Here is a 25,285-nt window from a genome sequence, read left to right on the forward strand (position 1 = left end):
GTAGAAGTGGCCGGGGAGAGGGAAGTCTGGGCATCTCTGCTCAAGCTGCTGCCCCCGCAACCCGATCTCGGATAAGCGGAAGAGGATGGATGGATGGGTGGGCTGTAACTTTTTACAGTTACAAGGAAAAATATTCTTACTGCTGATGTGGACAGTTTTGTAATAAACCTTTATGCTTCTTGCCATTTCCAAATATTTACACATCCCTAAAAATATGTGGGAATGGTTGTAAATTTTACTATTTCAGCAAAAAAAAGAGTTTCCAGTTCATTTAATTCATGTCATTTTATATGCCCAGGTGATTGAAATGTGTCGTTTTGCTTTTCACTCATTAATACTAATAAATACTGAAGCAGTTTTCTGCTGTGGAGCAATACAACCATGAACATTTTTTTGTTGTTGTTGTCAATGCTAACATTTTAAGTGAACATTATATTTTTTAGGTCCTGTTTCATGCCATCTGTGGTTTTAGAGGATAGGAAAGTATGGATGCACTATCAGGATGCAGAGCTATTAGTGAGAACAAAAAGATTCTGACACTGATTGGTGTAGCCTTTATGGTTAATGCACTGAAAAAAGCTCACATCTAATGTAGCAAACAGATTCCAAACCCAACCACCAAAAACCCAAATGACCTTTGGAGTATAACTTTGTGATTATAACAAAAGTCCTTATGTTCCATTTGGAAATCCAGTGGATTTACAGCTTTACCAAAAGTTGGTGAATGCATATATTATTATATTATGGTAAGTAAGTGAATAAGCATGGAACCAAAATCCATTATACGGGTTTTTGAACAAGTAGGAATCAGTAAAAGATCACTGCAAAATGTGTTAACATCTCTTGACAGATGAGCAAAAAGTGAACTGTCACATTAAGTCAGAAGTTGTTAGATCATTAAATTCGGTGGGAAAATCATTGCCATGACCAAAAAAAAAGTCAGGTTTGATCAAACGTTGATTGTCTTTCACTCATCATTCCTTATCCATGAAATTTTGGCAAAGCATGAGATAACTCTAGTCCCACAGCCTACTCTCAACTCTGGCCCTACTCCCCAGAATTGGCCACTGAGGACATTTTTTCATTCCTGAAGTTAAAATGCAGCCTGAAAATTCTCCAGTTCCAAACAATAGAAGAGACACAAAAACAAATTGCTACAGGATCTACGTGGCATTCCACAAAATGAGTTCCAGGATGTGTTCCAGAAATGGAAAAATCATTGGAAGCAGTGTATGAGCAGAGCAAGGCAATACTTTGAAGAAGACAAGTTTGATTAAGTTGCAAACATACTAATAAATGTTTTTTTAAGTTTATTTTATTTTTGGAATGACCTTGTATACACATCAGTAATTCAAATATTTGCCTCCTGTTGGCCACATCAATCATGGCAACTACGCTGTATTATTCACAGAATATTGTATTTTAAAAGCATAATTCTTACTTTTTCTATACAACTTTAGTCTTAAAAACAAGTCATTGAACTAATCAATAAATCAGTGTTATATCATTATGAAGATTTCTAAATAAGTTTACCTTGACACAGTCCCAGTGCTCTCAGTTTATCCGATACAATTAAGAAAAGGAGCACAACTCTCAGCAGATTTGTAGTTATACATAGCACAGTCTCAGCCCAATTACCTTCTGAAAATGAGAAAATTTATAACAAAATAAACAAAATAAAATTCATTTTGTGAAAATTTCACAACATCTAAATAAAACTAATTGCTGCTTACATTATTTCATGCCTAGATTTAGTTGCAATGCATGACACGTCTGAGTGGATATAAGTAAATTGGTGAAGAGTACATCAGACTAAAATTGTCCTTAAAACAATGTAAAAGTTGTTTTATTCTTACAATCTTTAACTGGCTAGCAGGATTGCATGCACACTAATTCTATAGTCTTGTGCATTTAAAGCAAAGAAAGCATGTGGAAACACAATAAAAACCCTATAGATGCAACATTTACGAAACAACTGTTTTTCATTATGTAAACAAAATAAAAGTATCACTAATAAATTTCTTAATCTATTTGAGCACTATTTTCTACCATGAAATAGGATGCATGGAGCTTATGAGATAACAAGAATTTGTAAGAGGAATGTGAAAAAACATAACTGACTACATATCAAACCTGAAAATGTAATAAATACTATGTTGAAAATATCCATCAATAAAGAAAACATAATAAAAGAAATTGACCGAAATGTTTTTTTATGCCACTGTGGGTGCACTCGTAAAATGTGTTAACCCTTTATTCTTCTCAGTAATATGTTAATGGTGTTATGGTTTAGGCCAATTTAGGCCATAAGGTTCCTCTTTAAAACCAGGAGTGGCTATGTATTTTTTTTTTAATATATACAAAATGCTTAACTTTAGAGCACAATTTTGGATGGCAAATGCATATATACCATGTTTGTGAAGAAATAAAATGACTTGAGAAATACTAAACTTATTCCTATGCAGTTACGGATGAAAGAAAACAAAAGAAATGAGTTGATTAGCCTTTGATCCACCTGGGTGCACTGTGTTATGTTGGTTAATAGCTTCATTGAGTTAATGATGTTACATGTACAGAGTACAATAAAATTCTTACTTGCATGTGCTAATCAACACATATCACCTTTCTCCAGCATCCTGCTCAGTGAGTATTATTACCTTGCCTCGAACTTAGAATTAAAATTAGACCCATGAGTCTCACTATCAAAAATTCACTATTAGAACCTTTAGACTATTCAACTACTAAAACATTGAAAGAAGCTCTCTGGGTGTTAACAACAACAACAACATTTATTTATAGAGCACATTTTCATACAAATAATGTAGCTCAAAGTGCTTTACATGATGAAGAAAGAGAAAAAAGACAAAATAAATAAGAATTAAAATTAGGTAACATTAATTAACATAGAATAAAAGTAAGGTCTACTGGCCAGGGAGGACAGAAAAAACAAAACAAAAAAAATGATATACCTTTCATGGTGTAAATAGCTACAGTGTTGCTACCATGTATAGTAACATAGTTAATGGCTTTATCTTGTAATGTGTCCTTGAGTAAGGAAGTTTATTTCTTGTCAATCAAAAAGAAATTATTGCATTATTTTGCAAACATATGTGCACAGTATTACTATGCATGTGCTGTCATTTAGTAACAGCTAATGACAGAAACTCAGTATGCATGCTGTGAACTGTCAAGTAATAAGAACTGATCAGATGTTATAGGTATAGCTTTAGTTTTATTCAGGGTAAAGTTTACTAAATTTAGTATAGTTGTTTTAACATTGTTGGAGTGGAGGGCAAAACACGAGGAGCACAAGTTTGATTACTAGTTTAGTCAGGGTCTGCATGGAGTCTGCACATTCTCCCTGTGAACATTTGGAATGATTGGATTCAGCGAGTGTGATTAACTGAGGAAGATCATTGTCAGGAGCAAAATACATTTAGTCTATGTGCTGTGAATTAAATAGCATCCACCCTCTTCCAGCTTTTAACAAACGTAGAATTTTTATTATACTTTAAGGTTATTAAATGTAAATGATTTTGTTTCAGGGTTTCATATTTTTTGGTAATGCTTACATACATTGTATGTGCTTAAACATCAGTTTTAATTCAAGGTCTTGTTGAAAGTTTTCTTTATGTAGCCTCCAGGAGGGCATCAAGTTAAAAGGACTATGCCACCCCTAGTTTATTGGAGGAAGGTAACCTACTAACAATCAAGCTCTTTCCCCACACAGGTCTTAACCAATTAAGATCGGATGCTTCAATTACTGGGCTCATTAAAATATAATTACAATCTCTAAAAAATACAAATTGTTTAGTTACTAATAAAAAGTATAGTCAATTATGACAAGTTTGACCATTACCCTAGGGGTCTAATCAGCCATAGTTATTAGGATAATTAAATGTTTCAATCCAAGCACCACCTAGCAAACATAGGATAGGTGAGTAAAAGGTGTTTAGTAAAATATAAAAAAATAAAAAAAAAACATACAAAACAAGTATAACAGTAAAACAAAACAAACACCACACAAAACACACTTAAAACTAGTTTGACCCATAAAACCAGGCTTGTACCAGATGGGTACAAAACCCAAACTACCACTTCTAGTATCACCCAGGCTAATCAAACATCCCTTTGCAATATGCAAACTAAACATTTATTTGGTCTTAAATTAATCAAAACTTTAAAAATTTAATTAGCCGATTAATAGTGCTAAAACAAATAATCCTATAATACAAAACAACAGGCAAATAAATAAGCCACAAATAAACTTTAAATAAACCTACTTTCCCTAACAAGTACACACTCACTCATTCACACCTACTCTATATTGCCTCAACTTCAACAATCTGTATAAACTGTGAAAATTTGCCCAGCCTATTTTTGTAGCACGAGACTGTAGGACAAAATGGGCATTGTCAGTTCTACAGGCATTTAGTGGCACAAAAGGTCTGCTAAGACAGCAAATTAAACAGGGATACAGAAATTCAGCTGCCCACCCTGCCCAACCTGAATTCCTGAAAGAATGGCTAAGCTTCAGCTTATACATCTCGATGCATGCTCTATAATCCAGGTAAGGAAATTCTAGAAAGTTGATTCTGTTCATCTGGAAATAGTTTTTTTCCGATACGTTTCATCACTCATCCAAGTGTCTTCTTCAGTCTCAGTTGACTGCAGGTTTCTCCAACCTTGTAAACAGTACCTTGGCCTAATGATAGAACTAGCACCATTAACGAACAATGGGCCGTGTGATCAATGATATGCAAATTGTCCATTGATCAATGGCCATGAGTACCATTCACAGAGAGTTGGGGAATGGCTGCAATCACCGCAGCAGGTACTCATGGCCGTTGATCAATGGACAATTTGCATATCATTGATCACATGGCCCATTGTTTAGTTAATGGTGCTAGTTCGATCATTAGGCCAAGGTACTGTTCATAAGGTTGGAGAAACCTGCAGTCAACTGAGACTGAGGAAGTCACTTGGATGATAGATAGATAGATAGATAGATAGATAGATAGATAGATAGATAGATAGATAGATAGATAGATAGATAGATAGATAGATAGATAGATAGATAGATAGATAGATAGATAGATAGATAGATAGATAGATAGATAGATAGATAGATAGATAGATAGATAGAAACTGCTCCTCTGTCTGGAGATGACACTGTTTAATGGATGTAGTGGATTCTCCATAATTGATAGGAGCCTGCTGAGTGCCCGTTGCTCTGCTACGGATGTCAAACCGTCCAGCTCTATGCCAACAATAGAGCCTGCCTTCCTCACCAGTTTGTCCAGGCGTGAGGCATCCTTCTTCTTAATGCTGCCTCCCCAGCACACCACTGCGTAGAAGAGGGCACTTGCCACAACCATCTGATAGAACATCTGCAGCATCTTACTGCAGATGTTGAAGAATGCCAGTCTTCTAAGGAAGTACAGGCGGCTCTGTCCTTTCTTGCACAGATAATCAGTATTGGCAGTCCAGTCCAATTTATCGTCCAGCTGCACTCCCAGGTATTTATAGGTCTGCACCCTCTGCACACAGTCACCTCTGATGATCACGGGGTCCATGAGGGGCCTGGGTCTCCTAAAATCCACCACCAGTTCCCTGGTTTTGCTGGTGTTCAGTTGTAGGTGGTTTAAGTCGCACCATTTAACAAAGTCCTTGATGAGGTTTTCTATACTCCTCCTCCTGCCCACTCCTGATGTAGCCCACGATAGCAGTGTCGTCAGCAAACTTTTGCACGTGGCAGGACTCCGAGTTATATTGGAAGTCCGATGTATATAGGCTGAATAGGACCGGAGAAAGTACAGTCCCCTGCGGCGCTCCTGTGTTGCTGACCACAATGTCAGATCTGCAATTCCCGAGACGCACATACTGAGGTCTGTTTGTAAGATAGTCCACGATCCATGCCACCAGGTATGAATCTACTCCCATCTCTGTCAGCTTCTCCCTAAGGAGCAGAGGTTGGATGGTGTTGAAGGCGCTAGAGAAGTCTAGAAACATAATTCTTACAGCGCCACTGCCTCTGTCCAAGTGGGAGAGGGATCGATGTAGCATATAGATGATGGCATCTTCCGCTCCCACCTTCTCCTGCTATGCGAACTACAGAGGGTCGAGGGCGTGTTGGACCTGTGGCCTCAGATGGTGAAGCAGCAGCCGCTCCATGGTCTTCATCACATGTGATGTTTGAGCGACAGGCCGGAAGTCATTCAGCTCACCAGGACGTGATACCTTTGGGACTGGGGTGATGCAAAATGTTTTCCAAAGCCTCGGGACTTTCCCCTGTTGAGTGATGAAACGTATCGGAAAAAAACTATGCCCAGATGAACAGAATCAACTTTCTAGAACTTCAGCATATACCAATACTCTGGTCAGCCCTATAGTTCATCTGATAACAAAGGTATAAAATGGAGTTGAGCTGATACCTTTGCAGAGGTTCCTTCAGACAATAAGATGCCCAAATTGACGTTCATCTTAGGCATGTAACCAAAAACTTAGCTGTGTCTAGGTGTGATGAACAAAATAACTTTCCTATAACAAGGCACAGGATCTGCAGCCGGAAGTGACTTTAATCCAATAGTAGAGGTTACACCTTCCTTCAGAACTAGTTGCAGTCACCTCGTTTGTTCTCTTGAGGAGTTAAAGGCTAACAATCTGCTCTTTTTGGAGGTGAGAAACCATCCACTTTCTGCACAGCACAAGAGCTCACAAACTTTCTTTGGCCTGGAAGCTACACTCTAATAGAGTCTTGGGGCTGGATGCCCTGAACTAGCTCTAAGGTCTACTCTGCCAATCAAGCTATTGCCAGTGACTGAGCCCAGTCTGAGAACACAGAGAAGCAGTTATTATTTCAAGAAGGGAACTTCAGCACCTACACTCTTGTTCCTGAAAGAGTAACACTTTTTCCTATGAAGTTGCAGAAGACACAGCAAACAGTTTAACAGCAATCTGAGTAAAGCAACATCACAGAACACCAAGTACAAAGGACCACATAGTAAAGAGAAAGAGTACACTCCAACGCAAGAAGAGTCCTCCATTTGAACCTGGAGAAACAACACATAACTCCACACAACATCCTTAAAGACTTGATATTGTAAAACTGTTTTTATGTGCCAAGATAAATTAGAACTCTAAATAACCAGTTAACAGCCAGCTTGTTTTGTGTTGTATGTTTGTGTAATCAGTTTTGTGTCCTGCCTTCCATGTTGATACATATTCAGTTATGATAGCTTTTGAATCCTTGTATTTATTAATAAATTGCATTATCCTGTTTCTTAAATGAGTGTGCTTCAGTTACCTTGATATACTTATGGCCAGAAATCCGCTCTTACACAGAAAGGTAAGGAAAATAAAGTGGGTGTCAATAACCAAATATTTAATTAGCTGGTATTACCAAGGTGAAAAGCTGATTATTAATTAACTGATTGATTAACATCAATAATTTCTTTTTATGACATCCATATACCATTTTATACATATATTTGGTGTCCCTGGTTGGGCAAACATAGAAATCCTAAAAATTAGTACTTTAATTTGGTGTCTCTGTTTTAATTAATTACTGCCATTTCCACAGGAAAAACTGATTATTACTTAACTTTATGATCAGTTCAAATACTCTCCTACATGGGCGGTACAGGAAGCAGCGGTATCCTTTTTTACTGGACACATTCATATATTGCATTCGACTCATGAAAACACATCAAATGTGTAGGAATTTAATTTGAGCCACCAAAGATTTCAGATAAAAACACTAGCTGCTGCGCCACCAGATCACCCTGTTTCAAAGTGGTATCTATGGTAAATAATTGTATTAAAAATGAAGTGATTTTTTGTTTATTTGTGGGTTTCTGTTAGTGGATTGCATGCTGCACATGCTTTTGTCCTTGGGTATGCAGATGTGTCCTGCAAAGAACAGTGCAGCATCCAACATGTTTGCTTACTGCCTTTCACCTAGTGTTGCTGAAATAATCATAGCTTGTACTACTAAACTGGGTAAGCTAAGGTTAATCCTCAGAACATGTTGGAATAAACATGTAACACCTGTTCAGTTGTTGTCATTTTTTTGTACACCAAATACATGCTGATTTTCTCTCTCATCCTCTCAACTAGCTGTTACTAGATACGCGTGTGTGATACCGGCAGCAAGCAGGTAATACCTTAGCGAGATAACGCAGTACTTTTGAGAAATAATTTTTTAAGCCACAGGAATAAGTTTCAGTTTTTGAGTGTCTTGATAAGAATAATAAAAACTATTTGTATTGTTAGCATTATTATTATTATTTATTCATTTTTCTTACTACCAAATAGAGTTTTGCCATGTGGATGTATGCCAGAAAAACACATGACATTCACAAACCAGAGTATAATAATTTAAAATCAATAAAAGTGATTGTAAGAAGTGTACAAATTTAATTCAATAGATGGAAAAAGACTGTCCTTGATTCTTGTTCAAGATTTAAGCCTGCTCTAGTAGAAGCTCAAATGCTTCACATGCCACTTCAAGCTTTTACTCAGGGATGACTTATGATGGTGATTTTGAGTCTCAAAGACAGAAAAAGAAATTTAAGGAACACTGCTCTAGACTCTAAAAAGTCAAATAAAAGCAGTCAAGTTCTACAGTTATTAATAAGCACCTGGGAATCTAGCATTTGCATTTACATTTTGTAAAGAAAATTCTGACAATAAGACTTACCTTCTAGAATGCCCAATAGGACAAAAGCAAAAGCCATGAGTATATGGGGAATGGAAATGTTTACATAGAAACAGTAGTAGCCCATCTTACTTTGTGCTGCAAATAATCATAAATAAAAATAATTAAGATATATTTTTAATTTGTTTGCCAAGAATTACAACACTTCATAACATAAATAACTTTGCTGGTTGTACAGATTTTCCTGGTTCACATTTGGTCTGCAATAAGCTGTGAGAAGCTTGTTCATTCTTTACCTGTTCACATTAGTTTCTATGCAGGAATATGGTTTCCTTTTCTGCCTCAAATTATATGTCAAGCTGACAGGAAACTAATTTGCCTTTGTACGCGTTTGTGTGTGGACAAGTTTGTAACTGACCCAAAAAAAGACTGAAACTGTTTGTTCTAGTGGTCTCCTGGTTTATATATACTGCTGCCAGGAATACACCCAGGTAAGTAGAAGTAAAGAAAAGGAACTAAACTAAATAGAAGAGATCTTGTCAATAGTCATTACAATTCTTTACTTCTTTGTATTCCAAAATAATAAACACCTGCAAATTCTAAGAGATGAAATTATGTGATGTGCCTGCACTTTCTCCTCTACCTAAAAATGAAAATTCCCTTTGTTTTCAGCACACTCTTCATTGCTAGAATGGGACCATTTGTGAGTATGAAGTACTGAATTATGCCTGTGAGAGTACCTCAATAAAATAGAATGGGTAAAAATTAGTCAAATTAACAGGTGGAAAATGAAGGAATTTTAAAATGGACAGTAACCAACAGGGGTGGAGTGGCCATCTAGAACAGCTTGTTGGGGATACGGAAAAGCAACAGGAGTTGGAGCATTGAGTGTACTTTACTGTTATGTATGACTCTCATTGGCCATTGTCACACATTCACGGGTCTGTCCCCAACCCCATCCCTCACGTACATTCCCTTCACAAGCCAGTTGCCTGCACCTCATGGACTAATGTCTCGCTGTCACGTTTCTAGAGAAGAATTGTCCAGTGCTTCTAGGAGAATAACAAAAACAAACTTCTGGCAAGTTGAATGTGCTATTTTTTAGGCTAGCTAATTGCTACATTTCCTGCCTATTCTTTCATTGCTCTGACAGAAGCGAAGCCTTTCAATCAAAGCTTTCCCTTGTAATGTATATGGTTATCCATTTTTTGTTATTATTTTGCGGGCTGTTTTTTTCTCTCTTTCATTTTATCAGTATGTTTTTCAGACAAATTAAATGCTTCCAGTGCGCAATGTCCATACTGTTGCAACCTGACTAAAGCATTTTTGGAGCACATAGAGGAAAAAGACGCATTAAAAATATGTAATTCATTACTGTGACAGTGGTACAGGTAATCAGTTATGTTTATGCATTTCTAATGATGTAAAAAAAAATCACAACCAACCAATAACATTATGCAGTTATGCAGCCTGGTTTAATGGAGTTTGCTTACATATAATTCCTGAAATGTATGTTGATGGAGGGCATGACGTTGGATGTAGGTAATCTGTGAAAACCCACACTAAAATGAGGAGAAAATGCAAATGTAATAAAAATAATGATGAACCTAGGAGTCTGGAAGTGTGTGGCAACAGCGCCAGTCACCATCAGCCACATTGTAATCATCAATCAGTTAATGATCTTTTTGTTGCATGTTTACCCATATGTGACAATAAATTTGTACTTAAAAATGGATGGTGTACTAAGTGTTTATTGTAATATTCATGTAAAATATAATCGCATGTGTTATATTTATTCTTGTTAATTTGGTAACTCCAACACTGCCATCTATTTGCCATATCCTGAAAATGTATTTCTCAGATAATTCTTATAACACAATTCTAGTAACACAATACTGTACTATTGTAAAATAACACAATCAATAATTACTGCAAAATAATATATTTTGTGAGTGACAGGAAAAAGCTTCTGCAGTTGTCTTTAAACTAAATGACATTCTGCTTTTAACTTAAGTTAGGTTGTCTCCTTAGTAGGCTGCTGTAACACTCTTTCTTGTTTATTTACTTATTTTTTTATTTTGAGCTGCATCCTGATTAATTGCAAAATTAAGTATTGTGGTGTAATTCCCTGGAATTTCAGGAGTCAAGGGAAATAATTCTTTTTCTCTACAGACATCATGCTAGTTCTATTTTGTTTTTGCGTTTCCTTGTATGTCTGCAAACCTAAACCATTTGTTACCCTCAGAGGGGAAAGTTCAAGGTGTTCCTAGGCCACATGTTGACTTTAAAGGACAGCACTGTCCTATATATTCCAACTTGGTACTATGTGCTGCCTGCTTGACCTACAGCTTCTTACAGTACAGTCTTCCAACTATGGTATTTGTTAATTAATATAAATTTTTACACAGTAATAAGTAAAAATATAGCTTTTGTTATTAAGCATAATGAAAAGGTGCTTAACTTTGCGTGAACACCAACATGATGTAACGAAAAGTCAAATGCAGCTGTTTAAAACTTTAACCTTGAGAGATGCATGTTGTGGAGCACCAGGGGGTGCACCTGCTGCTCCAGCCAGAGACAGACAGGAAGACACAAGTTTCAGTCCAGCACACACGTTTAATTTATGTGAGGCAGTGCTTTTCCTCGCTCCCCATAATACAGCACAGTAAAGCACCAAGCACACTTTCTCTTCTCTTCTTTCTCTTCCTCTCTTTGTCCTTCCAGGTGTGGCAGAAGTGCTGCCAAACAGGGCTCAGTTAACATCCAGGCAGCCCCAGGTGGTGGCCACAGGCTCCTGCAGGGTTGAGCTCCATGCTCCAAACCCGTGGCTTCTCTGCAAGTCAAGGGGGCTGCCCTCTAATGGTCCGAGGGAGTTAATGTCCTGAAAAAGCTCTCTCCCCGGGTCCTTCCATTGTCAAGGTATCCTGGCCGGGTAAGGGCTCCAGCCGTCCACCACAATGTACATCAAGTAACTTTCTTTTGATCTGCCCAGTATCCCATATATGAGTCTTCCTGGCTTCGACTTAAATTGTGCAATTCATCACTGAATGCGTTTCAATAAAATGATGGGTACACCTGCACATGGTATGAGAGTAATGATGGCCAGTTTTGGTCAAGTCATGGACCTTAGGTAATGGTGGGAAGGACTGGAAGGAGAAGAGTATTTTGCATAGATGATAAGAAATTAAATATAAACCAATGCACTTCCTACCTTAAGCACTTGCGCCATGGCCAAGTCTTTTTGTTACATGTGTACTAAAGATTTTACTGCACTTCCATCTGGGCTCCAAGACTGCCTTTTTTCAATATGGAGGACTTTTCTCCATGACACAACCAGGTTCCAGCTCTTCTTACTTGTGCTGATGACTCTGCCTGTTACCCTTATGTAGCATGCTATACACATACAGAGAACACCACTTGCAGGCAGCCCCTGTGTTTCCACACTAGCAGGCAGAGAACCTCTACTCTTGCCAGTTTAGCCTTTCTACCTACAGTGAAGGCTTTCTCTGGGATTTAATACTGTCCTGTGGCAACTTAAAGTTGTCCCTTATAATTAGCTTTTTGATACCTCAGCACCTTCTGGAAATATCAGCAAGATAAATAATACTCATTATCTAATACATCGTAAGATTATTTACTTGCTGAATTAGTTATACAGTAATAGTTATTAGTTACATGTACTGCACTCCTCATACAGTATTTATAATCCTTCTACTGGGTATGGAAAATTGTCTAAATAAACTGTTGAGATATTATTTTAGACTGAAAAAAAATCAAGTGGTTCATGCAGTGTTAATTTTATATAGTATTATAGAAGATATTGTACTATATGTAACATTATAAATACACACAACTCTAAATAAATTACTTACTTTTACTAAATAAATAACAACCTGCTTGGATCACAGTTCCCAGTCCAATCAGAAGAGAGCCAATAGAGAAAACATAATAAAAGATATGCAGCACAGAAGGGCCTGCAAAACAAAAGTGTTATTGTTGTTTATAATTTACTTTATTTACATATTTATTTAACAGAATCAAGATTTTGAAATAAACCATGCATGTAATATATATATAAACAAATCCTCACAAGAACACCTCCACCTACCCCAAAGTGTCACCATTACCACTGTGGTAATGAAACAATATAATTGAACTCTTTAGTGTATAAATGTAGATAAGGAAAGGCATTTTGCAAGAAACATTGGCTTTAGAAGTCTCCTGTGAGACAGTAATTTAATTTAACCATTTGATGTATGGAAACTGTCTCTATTAGGATGTATCAATCCTTTGTGTCAATATTTATTCAAAGAGTCACTGCACAATTTCAGGAATATGGCAGCAATATAATTCTGTTTGATGTACAAATGTAGATAACAACCTGATTATCTAGTCAAATTCACATTCTGTTATAAAAACCCTCTTCTGAGAAAGAGATTTTGAGTCAGGCTTGACAGCGCAATAGTGCACTATAGTGCCAGCTTCCAGGGGATTCTGATTAAAATCAAAACTTGGTCCAAGTGGGTGTTATAATCTGCTTCTTTAAAACAAACTTACTATGGATTCTACAGAACCAAGCAAGCTAGTTGTAAGCAAAAAAGATGGTGTATAAAAAAATTACAAATCAGAGCATTACATTTTTTTAAATAATTATGAAAGATTTATTAAAGCAACATAAAAATCACAAATTTGTCAAATTAAGTATAACAAATGAATTGTCTTTTGAGATATCTGCCAAAGTTTAGTCTGAATTTATATGAAGTGTGTTCAAATCTATCGAAACAGCACACAGAAACATAAAATTGTACTGTATGGAATATCAAAAACATGAAAATTAAAGTATTACTGTGTAGTTAAAGATTTGCTCTTACCTACATCAAGCTCAATAGTTGTCTCTGCTGATTCTGTATTAGTGTGCACATTACATTTATAAATTCCTTTGTCTTTCATGCCCACACTCTTCAGTTTTAAAGAGAAATTTCCATCTGCAAGTGATTCATTGAACAGCTCAGTTCGGCCCTTATAGAGCGGATTTTGAGATTCCGGTTGATCCTCCCCTTCGACAAAGAGATGCACCAGTGTTTCATCTTCAGCTTTTACCCACTGAACTTCAAGCTTCTCAATAGGGGTGTGTGTATCCACAAAGCAGTTCAAAACTATCTCACCACCAGCATAAACAAAAAGAGGACCATTTGTACCTGTTACAAAAAGTCGCTCTAGAGAAAGGAAAAAAAAAAAGAGGAAGGCTTTATTAAGATCACTTTTGTAAAGGAAAAATTTCCTTTTTATACACTCTAAAAAGAGAAAAAGGGCTCTTTTTGATTTAAGGTAATTTTAGTAGTTGTAATGAACTATATTAATATGTTTGTTCACCTAACGTAATTTGTTGCCTTACTTCAAATTGAAAAATCTTGCTGTCGCTTAATGTAACATCTTCTATTTAGTCTAAAGCAAAAAATTGCTTTGGAGACCTTGCCGGCACCGACCCCTGTGATGTCATGTCCGGGCACGCACCAATGGCAGAAGACCTACATGAGCCCGACCCCTTTGACTTCACTTCCTGTCTCCCCCTTTAAAGCCTCCACCTTTTCCCTATTCCCTCAGTTCTGTTTGGACTCGGTTTTGTGCACATCAGTGTTGTATTATTTTGAAAAGCAACTTTGCAGTCAGGAAACCAAATTATACGAGTGGCTGCCCCAAACCTTTATATGACTCTGTCTCAATTTTGTGACTATATATATATATATATATATATGGATGAAATAGTTTACTGTCAAATAATGCAAAGAGTACACGACACGTGATGATCTGCTTCTCACAACTGAGGGCATCGTGGCAAAATGTCAGCCGACTTGCTGACCAACCACACAATCAGATTGTGATTCAGACTACGAATGCCGTGAATATATATATATATATATATATATATATATATATATATATATATATATATATATTGCATTCGTAGTCTGTGTCACAATCTGATTGTATGGGTGGTTACCTTACAGGTAACGCTTGTGGTTTGCCAGCAATCTGCTAACATCCGCCATGGTGCCATCAGTTTGTGAGGAGCAGATCATAGAATGGTTGAAATAGTTTACTGTCAAATAAATACAAAGAGTACGCGACACGTGTTTCGCCCTCATTATGGGCTCATCAGGCGTACACACTCCACTGCGCTACCCCGATCTACATGCTGTCAAATAAACGAACCACACGCCGTGGCGCAACGTTAGGGGCATCGCCTCTGGCGCTGACGTCCGAGGTTCGATTCCCGAGAGGGAGCGCAGTGGAGTGATAACGCCTGATGAGCCCATAATAAGGGCGAAACACGTGTCGCGTACTCTTTGCATTTATTTGACAGTAAACTATTTCAACCATATATATATATATATATATATATATATACACACACATTTTATGTATACTATATAATGTTATGTAATGTTCAAAATATAAGGTGCATTTAATGTATGTATATATAATTATTTCAAATAGATATTTTATGTATAATTTATAAACATTTTTTGTGAAAAGCTTATAAAATATATTGTGTATTTAATACGTATATATATGTATTTTTATGAAATGTTTGTTCTGAATATTTACAGAAAAAACATGTTCAAGGAATGACCAAAAAATTGATTTTTGTGTTGCAAATATTCAGTAATAAATCTAAAAGAGTTTTGCTATAGCTGGTTCAGTAACATTCACCACCATTAGATCAGTTTAAAAACATGTTTCATGTTTGAAGGCACTGTACAAAATGTAGCACTAATTTTAAAATAAATTTGCTTCCATTGTTTAAAACAAAACATTGTTGTGGTTTGTTTTATTAAAAACAATTTCACCCTAGCAAACAGTGAATTCAACACCATATAAAGAACATATTTAGTTGAGTCCAATTAAGAATTTAAGTTGGCATTACAGTGAATATATTAATGGACAAAATTTTAATTTGAGTTCATCCATCCATTATCCAACCCGCTATATCCTAACTACAGGGTGACGGGGGTCTGCTGGAGCCAATCCCAGCCAACACAGGGCGCAAGGCAGAAAAAAAACCCTGGGCAGGGCGCCAGCCCACCGCAGTTAATTTGAGTTTTTAAAGAAATTTGGTTTGACCTAAATACATTTTTTTGCTTTTATTCAAGTTTTTGAAAAGGTTAAAACAAACTCAAATGAATTAAGTTTACTCAAATACTTTTTAAAATTTGAAAGAAAACAATTAAATTGCTTGTTACCTTGTGAAGTAATTTATTTAGGTTGATCCAACAAAACATTTTTTACAGTGTATAACTAAACCTTAAATCTATAAAATTCTGAAATGCTGAACTAACCCTTTCGAGTTTCATTGCTGCTTGCCATTTCCACTCTATTTCACTTTCATTTTTACTCCCACAGTTGAACATTCAATGAACATGTGATCATTTCACACACCAAACAAAAGCTGCCAGCAGTGTTATAAAAATTGTTTACTAAAATATGTGAGTCTGCCAGCAGTGGGACACAGAATCAATACACAGATAAAGTACACCAATTAAGCTATCCCATGAGCAGAGTTTTGGGCTCATTAACAAATTGCCAGTAAACGTGAACAGTCCATTTGTAAATACTAGCAATAATCCTTAGAAGAAGGTTTTTATTTTCACAGATTTGTCTGGGCACTGGTATCTTCAGGTGAAAGGCATGACTTGTAATACTAATAATGTTGGTCAAATGAATGGATAGTAATGTGTAGAAAACACAGTCTTACAGCAACAAGAATCAGTACAGCAAATTACAAACCTGTAAATCTTTGACTGAGGGCAATGCCAACTCGTAATCACCAAACAAACCAAGGTAATTTGTCTTTTCTTTTATGCGTTTTATAACATTTTTGTTTATCACAAGACCGTAGAGTGGCAACATGTTGCATATTGGCTGGAAATACAAGAACTTCACTGTACTCTGTAGACACAACAAATGTTGCACAATGCTTAATTCTGGCTTTCATTATTCCAAAATGTGTAGAAATAAATCAAACAGATTTAAAATATACTTGAAAGGAGTTTGTTATCTAAAACACCATTTGGTTAAATAGTTACTTAATATCTTTTCAGTGTGTTTGGTTCTGACTTTTTTATAATACCCATAGACACCAGAAAAATGTTTTAAGCAGGCAAAGAAAATCGGCATGAAATGGTGCATACTGTTAGCACATTAACTATAATTTTGTTATGTTTTTTATTATGCATATCTTAAATGTTTACAACAACAACAACATTTATTTATATAGCACATTTTCATACAAAAAGTAGCTCAAAGTGCTTTACATAATGAAGAAAAGAAGAATAAAAGACAAATAAGAAATTAAAATAAGTCAACCTTAGTTAACATAAAAAGGAGTAAGGTCCGATGGCCAGGGTGGACAGAAAAAACAAAAAAAAACTCCAGAAGGCTGGAGAAAAAAATAAAATCTGTAGGGGTTCCAGGCCACGAGACCACCCAGTCCCCTTTGGGCATTCTACCTAACATAAATGAAATAGTCCTCTTTGTAGTTAGGGTTCTCACGGAGTCACTTGATGCTGATGGTTATACAGACTTCTGGCTTTTAATCCATCCATCATTGTTGGAACATCATGGTGCTTTGGGTAGATGGTGGTGGCACAAGCCACCACCAATAGGACACCGGAAAAGGAAACAGAAGAGAGAGTAGGGGTTAGTACAAATTTTGAATGAATAGTTATTATAATGAATTGGATATACAGAGTGTCAGGATTAAATTACAGTGAAGTTATGAGAAGGCCATGTTAAAGTAATGTGTTTTCAGTAGTTTTTTTTTAGATTCAAATACAGTATGTTAATGTATTCTCTCCTGTGGAGAGTGGGATTTTTGTAGAATTCTACATGTGCAATGGTGTTCTGAGATTGATAGTGTCGGTCAACTAAAGGTATTCTTTGTCATACCTTTGTGTGTTGTTATTAAATCAAAGATTTACAGTACTTACATGTAAATTACACTTTAGTGATACAGCTGGAAATCACTCAACAGAGCTGTACTGCATACTAATATAGAATAAAGGATATCAACTTATACAATATTTATTAGGTACACAAATAGAGTAAAATGAACTCGAAATGGAATCAAATGAACAACTTAAATAAGATTTAATTTGAAACTAAACACTTTGGGTCATATAACTAAACAAGCTGCATAGTCAGACAGCTTGGTATAGATGTGGCTTAATGCCTCTCTCCTTATGGATCCTTACAGATCTAGTTATGTGTGTGTTTATGTATTAATTTCTTTCCCTTCATCATCCAGAATGTGCTATGAGTCAGACAAGCTGTTAGCTATCTTCGCTTATATATTTGAGTGTGTTTGTGTACATGCATTTGTACATACGCATTCTTGTGAATGCTTCCGTATGCATGTTCATGTATATTGTCACACACATGTGTTTAGGAGACAGCTAAAGGGCTTAAATACAGGTAGTTCCATGCCAGACCGGGGGGGGGGGGGCGGAGTGCACTAATTTTCCCTCTCGATCTTTTGCAGACCATTCTAGGGAAATCCCACCCGGCTCTGGGGCAGCCACTGACGTCACTTCTGGTTCCGGTCGGGATGACATCACTTCCGCTACTGGCCTTTAAAGCTGCCATCTTGCTACCTGGAAGTCAGTTCTGTTTTGGACTCGGTTGAATGAACATGCCTCTGTTTTTTGATAGCTTTTGCAGCCATAATCGATTAAATGGGTGGCTGCCCCAAACCTTCTCGATGTCTTTTGGTCGTTTTTCTGACAGTGGCGTAGTCGGCAGGATGGAGGAATCCCTGAAGAGAACAGGACCGGACCTGAATCATGTCCAGGTGGGAGAGTACCTGGGCCGAGCTTTCGGGTGGGGAGTGCGTCTCGGGTTTCGGAAAGAACCGGTGCAGACTCCGCTCCCTTTGTCTATCTCTGGGTCACCTCAATTGAATAGGGAGAGTGTCGTTGGGAAACACAGACGTGGGCTGGTCTCTATGAGGGATACGATGGGGACTTATTATGCTCTCTCGGAGGAGAGAGCTGTCCATTCCACCGGGGCTAAGGTCCCAGAGGAAGGTGGACATTCCCCAGACCAGCAGGTGAAGAAAATTAAAAACTGGAGGTTTAACCCCGAACGGTCTACCCAAGAACAGCTAGACGTTCTATGGGAAGAGGTGGCAGGCTGGTTACGGCCCGCTGAATGTACCACCTTTCAGTTAGTGAAAAAAGTGGCCTTTTTTTTCGTTCATAAATAGCCTGCCAGAGCATTTCACCCAGCCGGTCTGGGGAGAATTTGCAAACATAAACGAGCTCATTGAGCTCATAGAAACATCTAGGGCGGCCTTGCAATTTGAGAGGGCTGAACGGTCCTTAAGTAGAAGCCGTAGAGATTACGTCCCTCTTACACTGCCCTCTCGACATACACTGGAGTTTGCATCGGAGTCCCCGATCCCGCGGGCGCCGTCCTCGCTCGGAGGCGAGGCGGAATGTAAGTGGAGAGAGAGGGATGGGTTGTGTGCACTTTCAAACCCCCTGGCTTAGGCTCATAAAGGTGAGGTCATAGTAAATGGCCACAAGGTAGAAGCCTTATTTGATTCCGGCAGCAACATTTCTGTTGTTGATTGCCGATATGTACTACCGCGACAGTGGTTAAAAACAAAGACCAGAATTACCTGTGTACACGGAGATGTCCGCGCCTATGACTCCGCCCGGTGTTTCATCGGCCACGGAGGAATACTACGAAAACTCGTTGTAGCTGTACATCCAAATCCACCGTGTGCTGTGATTCTCGGGCGGGACTGGTCTGACATTAAAAGCGGTGCAGTACTGATCTCGCCTTATTCAAAATTAGGCCTAGTAACCGATGGGAATACACCGTCTCAGGTTGTCTCCACACCATGTACGCAGCCGGTGGAGAGAGATATGTGAAACCCCGAGGAGGACGGAGAGCTTCCCGGCCCGTCGCGGACTAATACGTCATCAGTCCGCACCTCACCAGAGCGGGACGACTCTCCGCTCTTTGAGGTCAGCCGGACCCTCTCTCAGATCTGAGCTTTCAATTCAGACAAACACCGGCATCATTTAGAAGGGAGCAGTGGAATGATGATTCCCTTAAGTTTGCGAAGAATGTAGTAGTCCTCGCCAACGGCCAATGCACCAATCAGCCCATGCCACAAGGACCCCACTTTGTGTTAGAAAATGACTTATTATATCGGGTCAGTGAACACGAGGGGGGAGTGTGGAAGTTGCTGCTAATTCCACGAACTTTCCGGCATCAAGTTTGTGAGTTAGCGCACACCCATCTCCTAGGAGGCCACTTGGGCACCGAAAAAACTTTAGAGCGTATTAAGCTCCGCTTTTATTGGCCGGGAATTAACGAGGAAGTTCGCCGCTTCTGTGTTTCATGCCCGGAATGTCAGCTGTGGCAAATTCTTAGGAGGGACCGTGCTCCTCTCGTTCCCCTCCCCTTAATTGATGTTCCCTTTGAAAGGATAGGGGTCGACATAGTGGGACCCCTGGAACCCTCGGCCCGAGGACATAAATATATATTAGTCCTCATGGATTATGCGACCCGATATCCAGAAGCTGTCCCATTGTGCTCAGCTAATTCTAATTCTAGCAATCGCACGGGCACTAATGGAGGTCTTTGCACGAGTTGGAATCCCTAAAGTAGTCCTTACGGACCAAGGGACGCCGTTTACCTCGGAGACGTTCAAGGAAACGGCCAAGTTACTAAAAATAAAGCACTTGAGAACCGCGGTGTATCATCCTCAAACCGATGGTTTAGTAGAGAGATTTAATCAGACTCTCAAACAGATGCTTCGCAAGGTGGTCAGCGGGGATGGGAGGAATTGGGATCAGCTCCTCCCCCTCGTACTCTTTGCCTACCGGGAAGTCCCGCAAGCCTCAACGGGGTTCTCACCTTTTGAATTATTATATGGGCGACAACCCCGGGGCATATTGGACATTCTAAAGGAAGGCTGGGAAGGAGAGGCCCTTCCCACAACTAATATTTTGGAATATATCGCGCAGTTACGCGATAGATTTGCGAAGATTCGACCCATATTAAAAAGTCACATGCAAGAGGCGCAATCAGCACAGGCCCACTATTACGACCGTGGCACGACACTCCGGGAGTTAAAGAGCGAAAGGGGCTCGTCGACTATTTGGTGAAACAACCCAATCGTCGACCGAGAGAGCGGATATATCACGTGAACCTGCTGAAACCGCGGAAGGAAAGGGACCCTGATCCCAGCTCTGGCCAGCCCCGCTCCCTTTTTGCTCAAAGTAATACCCTTAACTTCGGGTCTAATTTAAATAACCGACAGAGGCGGGAGCTAGAGATAGTTATCTCGTCCGTCCCGGAGGTGGTTGACGAAATCCCCGGAAGGACTTTTCTGGTTGCCCATGACATTGTGACTGAACCCGGGATCATAGTCCGAGAACGCCCGTACCGCCTTCCCGAGGCAAAGAAAGCAGAAGTGGAACTGGAAATCAAGCGCATGCTGGATCTAGGAGTCATAGAGGAGAGTCATAGTCCCTGGTCCAGCCCAATTGTCTTGGTTCCTAAGCCCGACGGAAGTTGGAGGTTTTGCAATGACTTCCGTCGACTTAATCAGGTCTCACTATTTGATGCTTATCCCATGCCTCGAGTGGACGACCTCCTTGAGAGGCTTGGACAGGCAGAATACTTGACCACACTTGACATGACCAAAGGGTACTGGCAGGTTCCTTTAACGGACTCCGCAAAGGGTAAAACCACGTTTAGCACCCCTAGTGGGCACTGGCAGTATCGTGTCCTTCCATTCGGGTTACATGGGGCTCCTGCAACTTTCCAGCGTCTGGTGGACAAAGTGCTCCGCCCCCATAACACGTATAGTGCTGCCTACCTGGATGACGTCGTCATCTATTCCAGCACCTGGAAGGAACACCTACAGCACGTTGGAGCCGTGTTACGGACATTGGGAGAAGCCGGTCTTCACATCAACCCAAAGAAATGTTTCTTTGGATTGGAGGAAGCAAAGTATTTGGGCTACCTGGTGGGTCGTGGTACGGTGAAGCCATAGTGCTCTAAAACAGCGGTTCTCAACCTGTGGTCAGCGGACCACTAGTGGTCCGCGGACAATTGCCTGGTGGTCCGCGAGCAAAGCCTGAATTGCATGTTTTTTTTTAAAAATTAAAAACATGAAAAAGAATAGATGTTGTAACTTTTTGAAATTATTGATTCATTTCAATTGCTAGATGGCGATAGCAAAAAAGTGCATTTCGATTTTATGTTTCCTTTCAGTAATTTAGTTACACTGGAAATCAGATGGGCCCTGGCGTCTTCCCGTTTATATTGACATTCAAAAATACACTTTTTTATTTGCTGCGGTGGGTTGGCACTCTGCCCGGGATTGGTTCCCTGCCTTGTGCCCTGTGTTGGCTGGGATTGGCTCCAGCAGACACCCGTGACCCTGTGTTCGGATTCAGCGGGTTGGAAAATGGATGGATGGATGGACTTTTTTATTTGAAAACTAATAAAGTAATTAAATTGATTGAACATATGGATAGATTTTTAATAAAGAAAGCAACCGAACATAAGGACAACGATGATGATTCCTCAGACTCATCTTCACAACCTGTGTGTGAATCAAATGCAGTTCCGGAGAAAAAAAGACGAACTCCCATACGACGGTATGATGAAAGGTATTTGCGCTTTGGGTTTATATGCGTCATAGTAAATGATCAACCCAGACCACAGTGTGTAATATGTTCACAAATTCTTGCAAATGAAGCGATGAAACCTGCGAAACTCCGAAGACATCTTAAAACTAATCATACTGATTGCTCGGAGAAACCATTGGAATATTTTATGCGCAAGAAACATTCACTTGATAATCAGAAGTCTTGCACACTGCAAGCAACTAAAGTCAATGAGAAGGCTTTAAGAGCATCATTTTTAGTGGCTATCCGAGTTGCACAGGCCAAAAAGCCTTACACAATTGCAGAAACTCTGATAATGCCTGCTGCTATAGATATGTGTCAAGAGATGTTTGGTAAAGCCTTGGCAAGTAAACTGAAAACAATTCCAATTTCAAACGACACAATTCAACGACGTATAACTTTGGCGGCAGCTGACGTTGAAGAACAGTTGATTTCAAGGCTGCAAGATTGTAAACAATTTGCTATTCAATTGGACGAATCAACGGATGTTTCCGGCCAGGCACAATTAATAGCTTATGTCAGATATATCTGGATGGATGAAGTTGAAGAAGATTTTTTATTTTGTAAAGTTTGTCCGGGTCACACAACAAGTGCAGAACTTTTTGCTATCCTTGATAATTTTATGGCAGCCAATAGCATCGAATGGTCCTGGTGTATCGGAGTGTGCACGGATGGTGCTGCAGCAATGACTGGAAAACGAACAGGCTTGTGGGAACGTGTGCGTTTTAATGTGCCAACTGCCACATTTACGCACTGTATGATTCATCGGGAAAGTCTTGCGAGTAAAAGAATGAACGCGAACTTGAAATCTATTTTTGATCAGGCCATAAAAATTGTTAATTACATCAAGGCTCATCCACTGAATTCTCGTCTCTTTGCTTCATTATGTTCGAATATGGATTTTGATCATGAACAATTACTGATGCACACTGAAGTTCGCTGGTTATCAAGGGGAAAAGTGTTTAACAGACTGTTTGAATTACGTGATGCGGTGAGAGAGTTTCTTGGAGGAAACAATTCACAGCTTGTTGTTCATTTGAATGACAATTCATGGGTTGCTGCTCTGGCTTACTTGGCTGACATTTTTGAACAGCTGAATAAACTGAATTCATCTCTGCAAGGGAAGCACACAAACTTAATTACCCTCAGTGATAAAGTGTCTGCTTTTATGAAAAAACTTGATCTGTGGAAGACAAGATTATTTCAGGGTAACTTTGAAATGTTTGATCAATTGCATGAATTCACCGAGAAACAAGAAAATGCTGAAATCAACAAGCCCGAGTTGGTGAAATTGATTTCTGAACATATTCAATCATTGCTGGATCAATTTAACTTCTACTTTGGTGATTTGAACGTTGAGAGTTTTTCGTGGGTTTCCAGTCCGTTTCTTGCACACATTGATTCATTAAATTTACCAACATTGGAATTAAACCAATTAATTGAACTGACCAGTGATACTACATTGAAGATGATGCATCCGAGAGTGAGCTTGATGAAATTTTGGACACAAGCTTCACATGAGTATCCAGAACTGTCTCAGAAAGCTTTCAAAATAATTTTACCCTTTGCGACATCATATCTTTGTGAATGTGGATTTTCTGCACTGGTTACAATTAAAACAAAATGTCGTTCATGGCTTGAAGTCGAAGATGAACTCCGATTGAGTCTTTCAAGCATTACACCTCGTTTGGATAAGCTGTGCTCAAATTTGCAAGCTCAAGGCTCGCACTAAAATTAAATGTAGCATTATTTCTAATACTAACTATTGTTAGCAGTAAGTGACATTTGTTCATTACAAAAGGATGCAATTACAATTTGTTTCATATTTGACATAAAAATTGATGAAACGGTGTATGCAAACATCAATGTAAATTGTAAAATGAATATTATACTTTTTAATTTGAAGTTGAAACATTTATTAAAATATATAATAAATAATTTTAAATATCAACTTTATTATACCTATAGTCAAGTCACTCAAGTGTAGTAACTGTATTTCTTATATAGTTACACCAAGTTAGTAGTACTAACTATTATATGTATAGTTGTATACGAAAGTATAATTATATATTATATAAATTTCTAGTGCGCCAGTAGCAAAATTTTCAGTAGTGGTCCGTGGCTGAGACACACATTTTTTAAGTGGTCCTTGAATCTCAAAAGGTTGAGAACCGCTGCTCTAAAATACAAGCCATTTTGACATGGCCCCGTCCGCGAACCAAGCGGCAAGTCCAGGCATTTCTCGGATTAGCTGGGTATTACCGCCGGTTTGTACCACGTTTTTCGGAGAGAGCCGTGCCCTTGACTAATTTGACAAAGAAGAGGGCTCCTAACACTGTGATATGGACTGATATGACTGAGGCAGCCTTCAGTGACTTAAAAAGGGCCCCGACGTCGGCACCCGTTTTAAAGGCGCCTGATTTTTCACGGCCTTTTATTCTCCAGACAGACGCTTCGGACACAGGCCTAGGGGCAGTGCTGAGCCAAAGTGTCGATGGTGCTGAACACCCCATCATGTTTCTGAGCCGGAAACTGTTGGATCGGGAGACCAGGTACGCGGCAGTGGAGAGGGAGGTTCTTGCGATTAAGTGGGCGATCACACAGTTGAGATACTACCTCTTGGGTCGGGAGTTTACTCTAGTCACGGACCATGCCCCTTTGCAGTGGATGGCCCTACACAAAGAGTCTAACCCGCGAGTCACGAGGTGGTTCCTCGATCTGCAACATTACAAGTTTTCGCTCATTCATCGGAAGGGTTCTCTACATGGAAAATGCCGATGCTCTCTCCCGCGTTCACGACCTCTCGGTGCAGGACGCCCGACCCGACGGGTCTGGGCTAAGGGGGGGGGGGGGGCCCTGTCACACACGTGTGTTTAGGAGACAGCTAAAGGGCTTAAATACAGGTAGTTCC

At 39.0% G+C, this 25,285-nt stretch overlaps 1 protein-coding gene across 2 annotated transcripts in view; it reads right to left on the bottom strand.

Annotated features, from left to right (window-relative positions):
- The window catches only part of LOC114645293 (uncharacterized), a 180,093-nt gene that overhangs the window by 129,656 nt on the left and 25,152 nt on the right, over positions 1-25,285 (bottom strand). Inside the window, exons 3-6 of one of the 2 annotated variants that reach the window (XM_051922972.1) lie at positions 13,531-13,875; positions 12,532-12,633; positions 8,702-8,797; positions 1,534-1,638 (exon numbers count right to left, since the gene is read on the bottom strand). In XM_051922972.1, coding sequence (XP_051778932.1) covers positions 1,534-1,638; positions 8,702-8,797; positions 12,532-12,633; positions 13,531-13,875 — 648 coding nt within the window. Of the gene's footprint in view, positions 1-1,533; positions 1,642-8,701; positions 8,798-12,531; positions 12,634-13,530; positions 13,876-25,285 lie in introns of both variants that reach the window. The other variant, XM_051922971.1, reaches the window with a different exon arrangement.

This window comes from Erpetoichthys calabaricus, chromosome 2 (genome assembly GCF_900747795.2).
Source record: "Erpetoichthys calabaricus chromosome 2, fErpCal1.3, whole genome shotgun sequence".
NCBI classification, from domain to species: domain Eukaryota; kingdom Metazoa; phylum Chordata; class Cladistia; order Polypteriformes; family Polypteridae; genus Erpetoichthys; species Erpetoichthys calabaricus.